Source organism: Schistocerca americana, chromosome 2 (assembly GCF_021461395.2).
Source record: "Schistocerca americana isolate TAMUIC-IGC-003095 chromosome 2, iqSchAmer2.1, whole genome shotgun sequence".
Classification (NCBI taxonomy): domain Eukaryota; kingdom Metazoa; phylum Arthropoda; class Insecta; order Orthoptera; family Acrididae; genus Schistocerca; species Schistocerca americana.
Window position 1 is genome coordinate 190282524 of NC_060120.1, and position 19012 is coordinate 190301535.

At 38.1% G+C, this 19012-nt stretch overlaps 1 protein-coding gene across 1 annotated transcript in view; it reads left to right on the forward strand.

The window, feature by feature from the left end:
* Positions 1–9842: 9842 nt before the first annotated feature.
* Positions 9843–19012, forward strand: part of LOC124596341 (pre-mRNA-splicing factor syf2) — a 62552-nt gene continuing 53382 nt past the window's right edge. Inside the window, exon 1 of the mRNA XM_047135444.1 lies at positions 9843–10102. Coding sequence (XP_046991400.1) covers positions 10019–10102 — 84 coding nt within the window. The 5' untranslated portion in view covers positions 9843–10018. The remainder of the gene's footprint in view (positions 10103–19012) is intronic.

Genomic DNA, 19012 nt, shown 5'->3' on the forward strand with positions numbered 1-19012 from the left:
AACGACATCTGTCAGAAATCAAAATAAAAGATTTTTCAAAAGAACTAGCAAAACAAAGCTGGGATAAAGTGTATAACGAAACCAATGACACTTAAATTCTCTAAATTCTCCACATTATTTAAATTGAACTTTGAAAAGGCATTTCCAAAAGTATGCATGTCTGTATCAACGTCTGACAAAAATATATGGATAACAGCAAGTATTAAGAAGTTCTTACAAACACTTAAATACCTCAGTTCCTGGAAAAAGAGTCAAAATGATCCAGAATTCTTAAATTTCTATCGTAGATACAAAAAGATCTGTAAGAAGGTGCTGATTTCTGCAAAAAAGTCATTTAATGATGGAATAACATATAATGCAAAGAATAAAAGCAAAGCAGTTTGGGATGTTATAAAAAAGGAAATGGGGAGGGGCAAACAAATGCAAAATAACATACTGTTAAGGGAGTGGGATAAGGTAATAAATGATCCACAACACTTAGCAAACTATGTAAACGAGCATTTTTCAAGTATTGCAGAGACGTTACAGAAAAAATTCCCCAAAACAAATATAACACCTGTAAATAATGTTGCACTAAATACAACGATATTACTTCTAACCATAGAGAATGAAGTCAATAAAACCTTTCAAAAACTAAAAAATGAAAAGTCAGTAGGGTTAGATGAAGTACCAAAGTGTGTACTGAAACAAAGCATAGAGATTATAAAGACCCTTTAACAAATATAATAAATAAATCCTTCATATCAGGGACATTTCCAGAGCAGTTAAAACAGGTAAGAGTTGTGCCTTTGCTTAAGAAAGGTAATGCAGAAGGACTAGAAAATTACTTGCCCATTTCCCTGCTGTCACCATTCTCAAAAATAATAGAAGCAATTATCAAAGACAGATTAATGAATTACCTGAATAAACTGAATCACAGCTTGGTTTCCGGAGTGGCAAAAATACGGAGTCAGCCATAGTAGGATTCACAGAAGTTGTACTTGATGCTCTTGATAAAGATGAGTGTGTCACAGGTATATTTTTGGATCTTTCTAAGGCCTATTGTTCAGTCGACCAAAAGATTCTATGAAATAAGTTAGAATCATTAGGAATAAGAGAAATAGCTAATGACTGGTTTCGATCATACCTAGCAGATAGGTTAGAAAGAGTAGAGATAACACAGACCTCAAATAGATCTAAAGATTTAATAAAACACTTATCAGAACCAAAATACATTAATATAGGGGTTCCGCAAGGTAGCATATTAGCACCAATACTATTCCTGATATACATCAACGACTTTCCCAGTTGTGTTACACATGATGGAAAAATTCTCTTCGCTGATGACAGCAATATTATAGTCACGGAGAACACAAAAGAACTCCTTGCAGAGAAAACTATGTAACTCTCAAGGACGTTTACGGCTGGTCAATAAGCAATAAAGTGACATGGAACATAAAGAAAACTAATGCCATGAATTTCAGTTTGAAGAGGAAAACTAACAATATTAAATTTAGATGTCACCTCTCTAGACTAGATTTGATTAGATTAGAATAGATTAGTACTTGTTCCATAGATCATGAATACGACACTTCGTAATGATGTGGAATGTGTCAGGTTAACAAAAAATGTCTGTACAAGATATTACATTACACAAAATATTTCATGACACTAATGTTTAAGTTGGTTTTTTCCCCTCCCTTAATTTATATCTAAAAATTCAGCCAATGAGTAAAAGGAGTTGTCATCTAGAAATTCTTTTAATTTATTTTTAAATGTTGGTTGGCATCTGTCAGGCTTTTGATGCTTTTTGGTAGGTAACCAAAGACTTTTGTGGCAGCATAATTTACCCCTTTCTGTGCCAAAGTCAGATTTAATCCTGCACAGTGAAGATCATCCTTTCTCCTGGTGTTATAGCTATGCACACTGCTATTACTTTTGAACTGGGCTGGATTATTAACAACAAATTTCATAAGTGAATATATATACTGTGAGGTTACTGTGAGGATCCCTAGATCCTTAAATAGATGTCTGCAGGATGAGCATGGGTGCGCACCAGCAATTATTCTGATTACTTTTCTACTCAACGATGAATTACCCCAGAATATGATGCCGTATGAAAGCAGTGAATGAAAGTAGGCATAGTAAGCTAATTTACTGAGATTTTTATCACTAAAATTTGCAATAACCCTAATAGCATACGTAGCTGAACTCAGACGTTTCAGCAGACCATCAATGTGTTGCTTCCGGTTTAACCTCTCATCAATGGACACACCTAAAAATTTTGAAAATCCTACCTTACCTACAGACTTCTATTCAAAGTCTATATTTATTACTGGAGTTGTGCCATTTACTGTACAGAACTGTATATACTGTAATTCATCAAAATTTAAAGAGCGTCCGTTTGCTGAGAACCACTTAATAATTTTGTGAAAAACATCATTTACAATTACATCACTTAGTTCTTGGTTTTTGGATGTTATTACTATACTTGTATCATCAGCAAAAAGAACTAACTTTGCATCTTCATCAATCTGGAATGGTAAGCCATTAACATATATCAAGAACAGTAAAGGACCTAAGACCGAACCCTGTGGGACCCCGTACCTGATAGCTTCCCCCCCCCCCCCCCCTCCCCCAGCTTGAGGAATCAGCTGTCGTTTTAACATTACATGAACCACTTATTTCAACTTTCTGCATTCTTCCAGTTAAGTATGAATTAAAGCATTTGTGCACTGCCCCCCTCAAACCATAATGATTTAGCTTATCTAAAAGAATTCCATGATTTACACAATCAAAGGCCTTTGAGAGATCACAAAAAATGCCAATGGGTGATGTCCAGTTATTCAGAGCATTTAATATTTGATCAGTGAAAGTATATATAGCATTTTCTGTTGAAAAGCCTTCCTGAAAACCAAACTGACACTTTGTTAGTACTTCATTTTTACAAATATGGGAGGCTACTCTTGAATACATTACTTTCTCAAAAAATTTTTATAGAGCTCTCAGAAGAGCGATTGGGCAGTAGTTGTTGCCATCTGACATATCCCCCTTTTTATGCAATGGTTTTACAATGCCATATTTCAGTCTATCAGGGAAAACACCCTGCTCCAAAGAGCTATTACATACGTGGCTGAGAATCCTACTTATCTGTGGGGAACAAGCTTTAAGTACCTTGCTGGAAATGCCATCAATTCCGTAAGAGCTTTTACTTTTCAGTGAGTTTATTATTTTACTGATTTCAGAGGGAGAGGTTGGTGGAAATACAGTTGTTTCAAACTGCACAGGTATGGCCTCCTCTATTAGTAGTCTTGCCTCTTCTAGTGAAGATCTAGATCCTATTTTCTCCACAATATTTAAAAAATGATTATTGAAAATATTTTCAGTTTCTGATTGTTTGTCAGTACACTTGTCATTCAGTTTTATGGCACTAAAGTCTTCCTGTGCTCTTGGTTGCCTTGTTTCCCTTTCAATAATATTCCAAATTGCTTTAATTTTATTATCAGAGTTACTGATCTCAGACATGATACACATGCTTCTGGACTTTTTAATAACTTTTCTTAGTACCGCACAATAGTTTTTATAATATTGAACAATTTCGGGGTCAGTACTCCCTCTTGTTGTTAGATACAGTTCTTTTTTATGGTTGCAAGGTATTCTTATTCCTTTAGTTAGCCAAGGTTTTTTATATGTCTTCTTGGAATTATGTTTAACTATTTTCTTGGGAAAACAATTTTCAAATACCCCTTAAAAATGTATTGTGAAACAAGTTATATTTCAAGTTTGCATCGGGTTCCTTATACACTTCATCCCAGTCTAGCTGCTGTAGGCTTTCCCTAAAGTTTGCAATATTTATATTGTTAATTGAACGCACTGCTTTGAAATTCTGATTTGAGATACTGCATGGAGCTATGTCATGTACTGTAACTAGCTGTGCACCATGATCTGAAAGACCATTCTCAACAGGATAAGCATTTATGTCCTTAAACTTATCTTGGTCTATAAAAAAGTTATCTATCAATGTCCTGCTGTTCTTTGTTATCCGAGCAGGAAAATCAATGACGGAGCTCAAATTGAAAGAACTGAGTAACACTACAAGGTCATTCTTCCTATTACACTCTTTCAGGGAATCAACATTGAAATCCCCACAAATGACAATTTGCTTCCCCCTGTCTGACAGATAGCACAACAAAGCATCCAAATTTTCTAGAAATAGCTGGAAATTTCCTGAGGGGGACCTATACACTGTTACAATTATAAAAGTGCCATCATTTAGTTTTAGTTCAGTGGCACATGCTTCCATATGTTGCTCTATACAAATTTTTTTAGTTTCTAAATTTTTTATACTGTGGAAGCTTTTGACATATATGGCAATTCCTCCTCTCATCATATTATCTCTACTTACATGTGCAGCTAATTTGTACCCATTGATGCTAACCTTTTGCATATCAGTGACAATGTGATGCTCAGACAGGAATAGTACATCTATTACATTCTCAGTTTCTATATCTTCTAAACAAAGCAGAAGCTCTTCAATCGCCCAATATTTTGATGAAATATACTAACATTATTTTTCACTTTACTTTTGTGAGTATCTTGAACTTTTTTAACATCTTTAGTACTTGCCTGGATGAGTTTCCCACTGGACACTGATCTTACACTAAAAAAGAGTTTCCACCATGAGATGTAGTTCCTGCCCCCTTTAAATATCCTGCTATCAGCCCAGCCAGTTTACCCTTCCCTTTCTTGTTGAGGTGTAGCCCATGTCTAGTATAGTCCCACCTACAGAGTGAATCAACAGGAACCACACCAATGTATGACCCTGCACCAGATCCAAGTAGCCGTTCAAACTCCAAATTAACTCTCCTGACAGAAGAGCTCAAGTGAGGTCGATCGTGGCGCTCCAGAACCGACACAAACCCAATACTGGTATGACTCGATGTTGATGCAATCTTTGCCAGGTCACACTCTATGCTGTACCCCGGATCTCTGTCAATACTGTTGCCCGGCCCACCCACAATAACCACGGTATCTTCCTTAGTAAAGCCTCTACATAGTGAACCTAAATCCTCTGTAACCTGCCCCAGCCCAGCACTAGGTTTGAAAAAACTTGTGACCTGGTATTCTGACCCTAATTCATCCTGCAGAAGTTGGCCCACACCCCTAGCATGCGAACTACCTAGCAACAAGACTTTCTTTCTCTTTGCAGACTTCCCTACATTCTTATTCAATTTGCTTCTGAAAGCTTGTTGAGCCCTGTCTACATCTACTTCTGTGAGAGGCTCATCAGTTTCTGACTGAGGCAACAGGTCAAACCTATTTTTTACATTAATAACAAAGCTGTCAGAAGAATTTTTTGGCTTGTTCCTTATGCCTGTTGCCACTTCCCACCCCTGTTTACCCTTCTCCCCCCTTAACCTGACCAGTTCTCGCCTACCCTCATCTAACTCAGCCTGAAGGGCAGCAATTTTCCCCTCCTGTTCCACAATCTTTCTATCTCTACTGCATAGCCTACAGAACCACTGATGAGCCTCGCTCATTTTCCCAATTCCCACGCCACTACAATCGCCCCAATGAAAAACGTTACTACATCCATCACACCAGACCCCGGAGCTAACGATTCTACGGCACGTCAGGCACTTTACACTCATGGTACAAATCGATCTTAGTGACAGAAAGACAATTAAGTTACCGGAAAACAATGAAAATACCTGTACGAAAAATTAGGCCTACTTGCAGCAATGTAAACAGTGGTTCAGAAGTGTATTACTGGAAATTACTTAAGAGATGACGATACTCTACAGATATAAAGGGGCAGCAAACGTATTTAGCACACTAAACTATTGGTAAATACACTTAAAAATGCGGTAAAAAGTTTAATCTGAAAGCTCAAAAGTTCGGCCTGGCCGCGATATGTAAACAAAACAAACTTTACGTGATTACTGTGAAAATACACAAGTAAGACAAAAACCTTTAATGGTACGCTTGAAGAGCACTATAATTAACGTAATAAATTAGTTTAAAGTGTTAAAAACAGTTTATTACTACTTAAATTAGTTATCTTGTACGACAGCTGTGACTCAGACGTCCTTATAGCAGGCGCAGGGCTACCACTTCTCCTTATCAGTCCCGACTGTAACAATGTAAAATTTCAGGGAACTAATATCGTTTCTCAGTTGAAGTGGTGTGAACACAGTAAGGTACTTGCAAACAGAATGTCGTCATCATGTTATGCCCTTAGAATCCTATCATCAGTTTGTAACATGCAGTGTCTTTTAGTTACACACTATTCAGATGTACACTCAGTTCTTAGCTATGGACTTCTTTCTTGGGGAATCAATGCACAAAATATGAACACAATTTTCAAACTCCAGGAAATAGCCATAAGAATAATAACGAAAAATAGTAGTCGAGCTCATTTTAAAGATCTGTTCAAAACACTGGGGGTTCTAACTGCTCCATGTGAATACATTTACCAGTCAGTTGTACACATCAAAAATAACATTGGTAATTACTGCACAAACAGCTCTGTCTATGACCATGGAACAAGAGCTAGAATCAACCTACATTTACCAAGAAGAAATAAACATAAAACTCAAAACAGCATTTACTATCAAGGAATAAAACTGTACAGTAAATTACCAAAAGAGATAAAAGAAATTGCTAAAATACACTTATTTAAAAAGGTAGCTATAAAGTACCTGTTATGTAATGCATTTTATACATTGAAGGATTACTTAGATAAAACAGAGTAGGGGTTTGGTAAAAAAAGTTATACAAATAGATAATAATAATGATAATAAAACATCCAACATTCCACAGGACACCTTTACACTATGTTTTTTCCTTCTTTTTTCCTTTTCTATAAAAACTTACCCCCAAGCTATGCATAGCACAATACTAACAACACCACTTCTTTTTGAGCTCAACATCTCACTCTTTATAGAAGGATGCTGACTCAGTTTTTCAGCAAAGTAAATGCGGAGTTGCGCTGCAGAAAATGGCCCAGAGATCACCAGTGTGTGTGTGGTGAGCGAAGTGTTACGAAGCAATGTGTGTAAACAGTTTCCACTGACTGATAGTGAGATATGAGTGAACAGAATGCATTACATTTTTTAATAAGTTGTTTGTAAAAAAACTATTGTACACCAGGAGTAAATCTAAAGATTGTCTATAACTAGAAGTCTGTAAATGTATACAAACTATCTTATTTTAAATTCGTCAAACTTGTAAGTGCTTTGACATGTTTTATATCTTTGTAAAAAGAGATCTCTGTATGAATAAAGCTAACACTACTACTACTACTACTAGAGATTTAAAAAATAATTGTGGATGGTTGGGTTCAGCCTAATCATGCTCAACTTTATATGAGCTTCAGTATTATTGGAGCTGATGATACAGATTATCCAACCTATGACGTAAAATCAAACAAAAAATTGATTGACATCTAGGTGGCGAAGCTGTTTGAGGTTATCACAATAAGCAAAGGAAATAATATTTTGTCTAGAATATTTCTTTATCTGCCATTATTCAGTTGTCTTCATGTCCATCCAATGAGTTAACTACAGAGAGTCATATCCTTAATAACGATAAGATAAAAAGTAAGAAAAATGAAGTACTTTATCCTCTACAAATAATGGGTGTTTTCTTCAAAGATTATAAAAAAATTATTTAGGATAGAGATTTAACTGTAATTTTTCTTTAGAGTTCTCACGCAGACGATGCCCTCTTTCGTTAGGCTGGCCATAATCAAGCTGGTGCTGAAGGAATGACCACATTTCCTAAGAAGAGCAAAATTGTTTTGGAAACAATGGAAATCCGAGTTCTTGTCGTTAGGACTATTCAATCAAGCTAGAGCAAGAAAGACTAAAAAATTTGAATATTCCCATATCTTTCTTTGAATCACAAACAATAGATATTGCTGGATGGAATGGAAAGAAATTTTGAACTAGATATCATCAATTACTATAATTCTGCAGACTTTGATATGTCTTATTTCATTTTCTTTGTTTTTCAGAAAAATAGGAAGACTAATAACTTGCTTGGATTTTCCATGTTTGATCATTTCAAATTACAGAATATATATGTAAAGAATGGAAGAAATGAAGTTTTTCCTCAAGAAATGTGAAATCTAGAGCCACCAAATAATTATCTGAAACCATATGATGCTTTCATACATGTTAAGAGAGTCACACAATTGACTAGTTATTTGCATATAAACCCTTCCAGTTTTATTAAGAAATTATTCCATCTGTGTCATAAATATGTCTGGGAAAATGAACATGTTAGCTACTCAGAAAACAACAATGCAGCTGTGTGCCACATTCTGATAAAATTCAAATGATAGATTTGCCTATATAGTCATATATGGCAAGAAAAATTTAACATATGGTGCTCAGCATGGAATTTTGAGTGAAAATGTTTTTGACCTTAACAAAATTTTGATCGATATAAATGGAGATTCTACTCAAGAAGCTCAACAACACAAACAGTCCTGATTTGTTTAAAAAGACTGCTGAGTTAGAAGTAAATAATTTATATTATATTAAAAGCCAGATACAGTGAAAAAATTTCTATGGAGCTTGATAGTAAATTTAAAATTGTATTGCAAAACAGATCCTTGAAATTAATTAATGGTTTGGATTTTCAGTATTTAAGATGGAGATATTAAATGGAGATATAAGGTAATGAAAAAACTTAGAAATGCTGATAATTTTTCGTTATACTGCGTTTCGAATTTAATTTTTGAGAATAATATTGACGAAATGACCTACTAGTGGCTGAATGGGCCCACTGACGTGAAAATTTATACCATCTATCAGTTGGAACAACACTAGCGCCCCTACAGGCGAGAAATCAGCCGTAAGATTAACTTTTGTTTTTGATTATTTTTCTTCTTAATTAACCAAATAGTTATTATATTTTTATTTTCGAAACATCAGTAAACTATCGAGATACGTAAATTATCGAGAGATAAATGTAAAAATAGACGAATCTCACTGATTCAGCGCCATAAACTACAATTTATTCATGGAGAAATGCTTTAGAATATATGAGTAATTGTAACTTATGCTGTTAGAAACAAGAGAATATAAACTCATACTTCTTGCACGAGAAAGAGATTTCTTTAATTGTCTGTCCTTACTATGATACGCACTCTCCTTGACACCTTACAATTATGTATGAAGTCTAATGATTTGCGCATTATTAAACTTCATTCTAGTTTCCAGTGCATGAATATTTTAATGTTAATTGTTTTTGTTTGAAAAGTGAAAGTGTTGATAATTCTTGCCGTTTGTGACTCAGATTTAGCAACAATAGTGGAATTGTTTTGTTCTTTGTTGGGTAACACATTATTAACTTTCGATGTTCTTCTATCACGTTTGTATGGTTTACCCTTCAGCTACGGTTATTGTCGCTTACTTGGTACGTTACATAATATAGGTATTACATTTCATAATAGTTTCCTGCATTCCTGATCCACTATGAATGGAAGTGTAGCGAACAAAACTTCTAGAAGTCTTTCTGCAGAAAATCAAGTCTTCTTCTGTTTAATAGTTTCTTTATTTAAGAGAAAATGGCATTCTTATATAAATGTATGACACCCGATACCGCATGCAGAAGTGTTCCTTGTTGGCCGCTTGGAGCACTTTAATCGCAGAATATAGCAAAAATGGGCAGCAGTGTCGCCTCTGTAGTTATAGGTTGTACGGGGACTATGAACATTAATCACTACACTCACTGCGATAATTTTGTTTCGTATTCGGGGTTCGAAAGGTCACCTTGTGAACCCGTAAAATAAAAAAACGAATTCCAAACTTATCGCAGCGAGTGTATCGATTAATGTTCCACTATCTAGTATGTGAGTATGAGTATCGCTGAGGAACTAGAACTGTGATAGTGTGTTGTTTGTTTATTGTTTTGTGTAAACTGTAATGTGTAATGTAGTGTAAACAGTACGGACTAGAATATAATTAACAGTGTTCTTCAGCATTTTTGTGTTTTCTACAACGAGTAATATCCAAAAATTTATAGAAAAATGGCTGCAGCTTCGGGAACGATGACATTTCAGGAGAAACAAGCAGAGAGAATGAAGAAACTGAGAGAGCTTCACAGTAAAAGGGTAAATGTCGCATTTCATTTGAAGGATCATTTTGTTCTTTGGTCGTTCAATGGTGTAAAGAGTACTAAATTAAATGATAAAATGTGGCGTAAGATGTTTCGTTGATTTCTTTACTAGGCTACCTTTTGTTTTTAATTGACTACCATGCCTCCACTATGGAACTCGTAGTAGGTTAGATTCAAAGTATGTGCATTTATATGTAATAAAACCCATATTGGGAAACCGATTTCTGTTGTGAAATCGATTGTTTCCGATGTTGTGTTCACACCAAAGACTAGTTTGACACAGTTCGCTACGCCACTCAATCCTGTGCTGTCTTCGTCATCAAATAATAATTGGAAACGACGTCAAGTTAAACCTGGCTACTGTATTAGTTGATTGGTCTCCCGCAACAATCCCCCCCTCCCCCTCCCCCCCCCCCCCCAGTTCCCCCTAATAACTAATTGATGATTCCTTGGATTCTAAGAATGTGTGCTATCAGCTTACCCTTCTTTTAGTCAGGTTAAACCACAATTTCCCCCCCCCCCCCCAGTCTGTTTAGTATCTTCTCTTCAGTAATCTGCTTCAGTGCAGATGAGTGATACCACAAACTTTGGCTGACACAAGCATTGTACCAGGTGGTGTCCAGTTTTATCTCCCCCCCCATTTCCATGTTGTCCTACTATTTTTCTTTCTATTCCCTTTCCTATTATTGAATCTCCAATATTTAACTGGTGATCCCTTGATGTCTCGGAATGTGTCCTGTCAACTGATCCCCTCATCTAATCACGTTGTGTCACAAATTTCTTTTCTCCCCAATTCTGTTCCGTACCTTCTGATTAGTTATGTGATTTGCTTACTTAATCTTCAGCATTCTTCTGTAGAACCACATTCCAGAAGCCTCAGTTAATGGACAATGATTTCAATGCATCATCATCTCTCGTGCTGCCCCTGTTCTCAGGGAATTTAATATAATTTGCCATATCTGATTTATTTGTTTTGTGCCTAATACTTGTACTCCAAATTGTATTTACTTTGTTCTCAGAATTTTGAGTACTTATTAATTTTTTGATGTGCATTACATGGTATTTCTACTTTTTCATGATGTGGTGAAAGATTTCATAATACTTTGTCAGTCAAGTCTGACCTTAGATGTGTTCATGTTCTTTGTGGGCAGTTATGTGAGTGGATGAGACTTAAAAAATGTGTTGGTGGGTCTGTAGCCTACAATACCCCATGTGACACATACTGTTGCTCTCAGGTAATCGTTGTTAATTTGAAATATATTTGGAAGTTGAAGAAAGACTGTGGAGGATAAGTATGTCTTAATAACCATAACAGCATTGGAATTCTATGCAGTGTAAGATACATGCAAGTCATTCTTCTTGAATCTGTAAAACCAATCTTCATCCCTTCTTACTAAACAGAAACACAGAAATGAAAGTGCATCACAATGTTTGCTTATATCTGTCAGCAGCAGAACAGAAATTTAGCAGCATGGCATTGTTCAGTGAGAGTTTTGCCCGGTGAGCACTGCAGGTAGCTACCTGGTTTGAATCAGAAATTGTTTTTTGGTGGAGAAACATTCTGGATGAAAATTCCCAAACTTGAGTCATAAAGCTGAAATCATCTTTTGCCCCTCCCACAGCAGTGCAGCTGTTGAACGTGTGCTCTTTGTCTCACCCAGCAGGATGAGTTGAACAATGTAACCACATCTAAACATTACTGATAAATAATAGAAAAACACATTCTTTGTTCATTTGACAACAATAATTGTTGTCATCAGGAATGGGCTATTGTTATGCAAGAGGCATATAAAAAGGAAAGGATACTGAAAGAGGTGGAAGCAAAATGTATTTAAAGTTTTAGCAAATGCATAAGAAGAATTAACAACAGTGGAAATTCTGAGTTGGAATGATAAGTAAAATAAGGAAAAGGCAACCACTCACCTATAGCTGATTGATGTGGGGTGCACATAGGAGATACATAAAACAGAAAACAGTATTTACGCAAGTTTTTGAGCTCTTGCTTTTTGTGTAATATATATATTCACACACACAGTAAACACATTCACCACACAGACACCCAAAGGTACATAGCCATGGCGAGACTGACCATTGATTATTGAGAGCAGTTGCCTGTCAGATGGATGTGGAGATGGTGTAGGGAAGGACACATGAATCGAGGAGGAAGTTGTGTGAGGCAGGCCTTTCGACAGATGACTCAGTAGCTACACACCAAGACAAAAGGTGTTCAGAGGAGTACATAAGAGGTAGAGGGGAGAGGAGGGGGGGTGAGCGAAGGAAAGGAGAGAGAGGGAGATGGGTGGGAGAGAGAATACCCACATTGGGAGGGGGGGGGGGGGGAGCAGGAAACAGGACAGGAGTGTTGTGGACAGAAAAGAGAAGAGAAAAGGTAAGATGAGGTAGTGGGAAATAGGTTAGCAAAGGTTTAGGCGAAGGGGATTGCGAGAGTGCAGTATATGCTGGAGAGAAAATTTCCACCTGCATAGTTCAGAGAAACTAGTGCTGGAAGGAAGTATCAAAATGGCTGTAATGAAGCAGCTATTGAAATCATTAGCCCAAGCTTTAGGCTCGGAAATCTGTTTATGGATGAACTGGTTAGGATCCTGTTTGTCAGTAACTGCTTTGACAAGAGTATCAGTACATTTCAACAACTCACACTTTCCACTGCATGGCTGGCGAACGGGTGACAGCTGTAAAAGTGGAGGTACTATTCGAGTTTGTCACACTAGATATGAACAGACGTATTGATGGAGCCATCTGATAGGTGAAAATTGACCTGTAGAAAGGTGGCTTTTTGAGTTGGGTAAGACCAGTGGATGTGGATTTGGGAGCAAGTGTTGAGGTTATGCAGGAAAGAGCAAAGATTGTCCCTGCTACAAGTCCAGATCACAAAAATGTTACACAGTGAATCTGAACCATATAAGAGTTTTAGATGTAGACTAGATAGAAAGGATTCCACCATATGGCCCATAAATAAGTTGGCATAGAATGGTGCTATGCGAGTACCTTTGGTAGTACCACAGATTTTTTTTATAGATTTGGCCTTCGAAAGTGAAATAATTATGGATCAGCCAGGTGGTGTGTTTGCTATCAGGAGTATGTAGGGAAAGATAGTGTTCCATGACTGTAAAGGCCATGGTCATGGGGATGTTAGTATGTAAGGAAGTCTCATCCACAATCTGGTGGTAACGGGAGACAGAATCTGCGGAAAGGTGGTGAAGGAAGTCAGCGGTGTCTTGAACGTAGGATGAGAGGCTACGGACTATAGTTTGGAGATGTTGGTCAACAAAGGCAGAGCTTTGTTCTGTTGGAGCCAGTATGGGACGATCAGTAGGAAGATCTGTCGGGATCGGGTTTTGTGAAGTTTGGAAAATAAGTAAAAGGTGGGGGGGGGGGGGGGGTTACTGGTGTGAGAGGGAGATGGATTCAGGTGCCAAGGTTTGGAATCAACTAAGGCCTTGAGGAGCTGCTTGGGTTCGTATTGGACTTCTGGAATGGGATAATGGTTGTAAGGTTTTGCATGCAGAGTTGTCAGAAATGTGGCAGAGATGCTTAGCAATGTGGTCACTACAATTGAGCCTTTCTCTGGAGTGATGACTTAACTGAAATCCACATCAGTCTGTAATTCCTACACATTATGGTACCACGTCATACATTCTGAAACCAAAATATTTTTTTTATATTTGACTGAAATTTATTAATTTATTCCATATGTGAGAGGTTGTAATGAATAAAAAAACTATTTAAAACATTATTTGCTCCGTATCTCGATATCAATATATTTCAGTTAAGTTTTCGTTCCAGGGAATGCCTCAATTTATGACCACTGTGGTGGATTCTTTCTTTGCAGAAAATGTGATAGACCTGGATGAGTTTTCAGGTTACAGATAGCTGTACTGTGGACAGATTTCGAAAAGGAAGGTGAGGCCAGGGTAGAAGTGAGGAATTTTTGAAAGCTTACCAGGGTCGAAGGGGAGGAGGATAACAGTTGGAGGGAGGATGGAACTGTTAAACAAGGTTTTGTCAGTATATTATTTGGCAAAGCGATGTTTCTACTGTAGAGATAATGAGTAAAGGAAAGACAGTCCTTCACGAGTCCAGCATGGTTGAACTTAGGTTTTGGGCTAACAGCCAGGCTGATGAGTTCAATAGTTGCTTCACTGTGCATGCCATTTGGGTACTCCCTTCCAGTGCTGGTTTCTCTGAACTTTGGAGGTGGGAATTGTCTCTCCATCATATCCTACACTCTCGCACCAGTCAGCTGTAAGTGAGTGGTGGTTCCTTTCTTTTATTTTATTTTAGCTAAGAAGAGTTACTTACAAAAAATGATGTGATACCTTTGATAACAACAAATGTGTTATGAGAGTGCTACATCGTCAGTCCAGAGATTAGCCATGAACCTAAAAATAATGTTCAAATGTAGTGATATTTTTGCTAGTGGCTGTCTATTTCTTGAAAAACATGGTCTTGGCCAGTTGCGATGATTATACCTTTCTCAAGGTGGTAATCATTGCATGGTACTGCATATTTGCATTTTCATTATATATCACATGTGTTTCAGGCACAAACTGTAACACACAATATGATGAAGTGAACCCCCCCCCCCTTTTTTTTACGTTATAATGTGGCCTTTCTTTTTCATTCTCCCTAGTATCTGTCAAGCAGAGGAAGAGACATATCCTTAAACCAATGCCACAGCCAGTGTATCTCCCTCCCACCTTCCCAGGTGAGCAAGTTCACCCCCCCCCCCCCCCCTCTTTCCTCTTACAGTTATATTTCTTACATTGTGTCCTTAGTCAGGCTGTTCTTTGAGCAGTACAGTTTCTCAAAAATAAAGTGGTCACTGTGGTACCTTATCCGTTCAAGAAAATGAGAAATGTTCCAGTCAGCAGCTTAAGCACCCCATGAGCCACATTAATTTCTGAACTACTCTCTGAGCACAGCTGCCATTTTATCTGGCTCATTCCATTACTTCTTCAGTATTATCAAACTCTAAATCAAAACTTCACCAAATTTTCTTTCATATACATGTAATTGTTGTGTCTAGGAATCGTACATACTCAGTTCACTAGACAAACAATCAAACCACTCATATTAATGAGTTTTATTACAATAAGACAATTACAATACTTAACTTTCATAGGTGTGCCACAAGCAAAGAGCGACATGCAAAATAATCAGACTTCTTCAGAATAGACAAACACAGGTGTGTGCTATTTAGAGATCCCTAATGAAGTGGTTAACGTTGATGCTGCTATCCAAGTTGGCTGCCACCAGTAGGGTGTGGTTCTTATGTCCTCTTCACCTAGGGGCTGCTCTTTTTTTTTTTTTTTTTTAAAAAAGTCCTGGAGGGAGGTCGGTCAGTGTGCGATTGGCTGACTTCTTCTCATAGCCTTCTCTTCCCTGTCATTCCCGACTGGCATGCTGGTGCTGACTTGATACCATAACAGTAATACTAGTTTATTTTAATGAGATCTAACATGGCATATAAATGGCCCTCTTAGAGTACTATATACCAGGAAAAAACAGTTGTCACTGACATGATTGTTCTCCTTTTAGGTCATTGGTTACTTAAACCATTATGAAGGGCAAGGGTACATTTATGGTGATTGATTTATTTTAGTTTGAGAGCATGAGAACATCTGGATGAAAAGTGAATAATTTAGTGGTAAAGGGAACCACACACTGAATAGTAGAAGTGTTGAGTCATCAACATGAGAACAGAAAAGTTTTGGCCGAATTGTTTCCTAAATTAGAGAATGAGAAGAAACGCGCACACGAAAACATGCATGTGCATTTGCCCCTCCCTCCCCACACACACACAGCTGAACACACAATGCCGGAATTGCAGTTTGGCAATTTGAATTGGTAGAGGAGTTGTCAGGTGGAGTGGATAGAGAGAGAAAGAGAGAGAAGCAGGATGGGGAAGGGGGGGGCATAGCTAGCAGCCCACAGTGAGGCAGCTGGTGTGTGGGATAGGAATGTGGGGGGGGGGGGGAGAAAGATATGTACTGGAAAGGAATGGAACATATGGGCACTGGAGCCAGTGAGTTTGTGCAGGGCATATTGCTGATGACTTAAACTTAAAGGTGTTTAATGGGAACGGTTAACAGAACAGAGGAAGGGGAGTCTCTTGAATAGTGCATGTGGCTTCAGCGGGTTAGCAGAGATGGAGGCTAGCAGGATTATGGGAGCAAAGGATGTGTTGCTAGCATAACTCACATTGCATAGCTTAGAAAAGCTAGTGCTGAGAGGAAGGATACAGATGGCACAGGTTGGAAAGCAGCCATTGAACTCAAACATGTTGTGCCACTGAGTGGTCAACCCTGTTTTTGGCCACAGTTTCGTGGTGGCCATTCATTGTGGTGGACAGCTGGTTGTTGGTCATATAAAATACTGTGCAGAAATTGCAGCTGAACTGGTATATGACATAGCCACTTTCACAGGTGGCCTTGCTTCTGATGGGAGCAGATAATTGTTAGTTTCTTCATGTTTGAAGAGTTTGGGGGAATTGGATAAGCCTGTGACAGGACTGGAGTATGATATGCTGGATGTGTGAATCAGGCAGGTCTTGCAACTGGGTGTGCCACATGAAAGTGACCTTCCTTGCAAGGTGTTGGGAATGGCATAGGGCTGGACCTATTGTTGTGTAGGTTGGGTGGAAGGTGGAATATCACTATAGAAGGAGTGGGAAGGATTGTGCTTAGGGTGCCCCTCCCTTCCAAGCACAATGATAAGATAGTCAAGAGCTCTAATGAAGGGCATGATTCAGTTGCTCCATTGCAGGGTGATGAGGTGGGTGCTCCTTTACAGCTGGTTTTTGGTGGTGATGGTGGTGGTGGTGGTGGTGGTGGTGGTGGTGGTGGGAGGAGGAGGATTATGGGTGTGTGAGGATATTGTGTGGGAAATCTGATAGGGGAATAGGTTTGATGATAATTACCTGTCTGTGAAGGCCTTTGTAAGACCTTCTTGTCACTGCAGATATGCTGTCCGTGATGAATAGAGGCGATTTCTTGGTGTTGAAGGGGTGACATCTGGATGATCATTGTTTTCATGCCACCAGTTTTGCAGTTCATTGACTTAAAACTCTGCTTGTTCACCACAGTGTAATATGCAAACATGTTTCCCCTTTTCTAACAAGGGGAGGCCACAATGTTGGGATCACAGATTTACTTCAAACTTTTTACACCTTTAATAGGCTACTGAAAGAACATAATGTGCAAGCAATAAGGTGCACTACGCTGGCCATTCCAAGAAAATCACAAGAGAAGCTTTTTGCGTCTATGATGTAAGTCATGTATTTGTGTGTAGATGCCACACATTGGAGTTTATACTGGTCAAGTGGTTAGCATTCGAGTTACGTAAAAGGAATGTGTATGAGATGACGTTCGACTCCTGCTCAATCTTAACTTTTAACCCCCTTTTTTTCCATCGCTGGTCACATCATGTAATTTATATCACATTTGAGAGGTAATATAGTCTGGTACCGTTCGCCGCGGAATTTGAATCCCTGCCAGACATTGAAGACCCCTAGAGGTCTCTGCGGCATCGCACCGTAAGCTGTGACGACGCGTGCCTCCTGGCCCGCTTTTAGTGTGAGGGCGCCACAGTGGAACACGTGGTTCCAGCGGCCAATAGCGGTGCCCTCGATAGACTACTTAAGCGCCTGCCTCTCGCTCAGCCAGCCAGTCTAATCTCGCGTACATCTGTGGACACATCGCCTCACGTTAGACAGTTACTTACTTTCTTGTTCTGTGTACAAGTGGATGTGTTTGTTAGGTTTCCTTGTGACTCCATTGTTCGATCTTGTTGTTGTTCGTTCTGTCCTTCATTGGTCATGTCCGTCCTCTCCCGTTGTGGTGTTGTTCGCGGGCCTCTCCGCGGGTCCTACTGCGCTTTCTGTCATTTCAACCCCATGACCGTCCTGGTCACAGTTACAACAAATAGTTTTAAAAAAATCGTGTGTATTTGCTTGAATTTTTAGTGCATTTCACATTATTTGACCACTTACTGTTTTTAATTAAATTTAATTATTAGAACAAACATATTTATATATCGACAAGTAAATGATGAAACGCGTAGTTTTCCTGAAAATGTCTGCCTATCTTGATTTGCGAAATCCCTTATACATGCAATCTGATAAGGTGCCCAGAACTACTTTGCACCTCAACACTTTGAGCTGCAGACATATTTACATAATAGACGTGTAAAACTTCTCATGCGATTTTCTCGGAATTGCCAGAGTAGTGTGCCTTACTACTTCCACATTATGTTGTTTCAATGGTCTATTAAAGGTGTACAAAGTTTGAAGTAAATCCATGATCCCAGTGTCATGGTCTCTCCATGTAAGTGTTTTCACCAGTAAGGTGTTATCAGTTTTAACTCTCAAGGATTTGTTCAGTAGAGTTACTTTTTGTTTGTGTAACTTCCCACAAGTTGTATGTCAATTCATCCTCCAAGCTCAAAGCTAATTCTTCTATTAATGAATGGAAAGTCTTGCTATAACTTACCACTGGCTTATCATGTATCCTGACACACACATAATTTTTGTCATGTGATATAACTCACCAAGATATAGCTAAACATACTGGAAGCAGTCAGTACTTTGCCACAAATTACATAATGCGAACAAGGCACAATACTGTCAACATGCTGCATGCAAACTGAACTTCACTCAAAACCAAAAATATGTCGTTGTTTTCAAGGCTTTGTTTGAATAAGGTTTTAAAAATTGTTTCTTACATAAATTGAACTGTTAGAGCCTAATTTTTTGAGGTGGTGTGTATAATGTTAATATTTTCCAAATTTTGTGCAGTAATATGAGGGAACTTAGTCTAGCTTTATGAAAGAATGCACGCTATCATTTCAGTTGATTAGCTTAAAAAGAGAGAATAAGATAACTGCT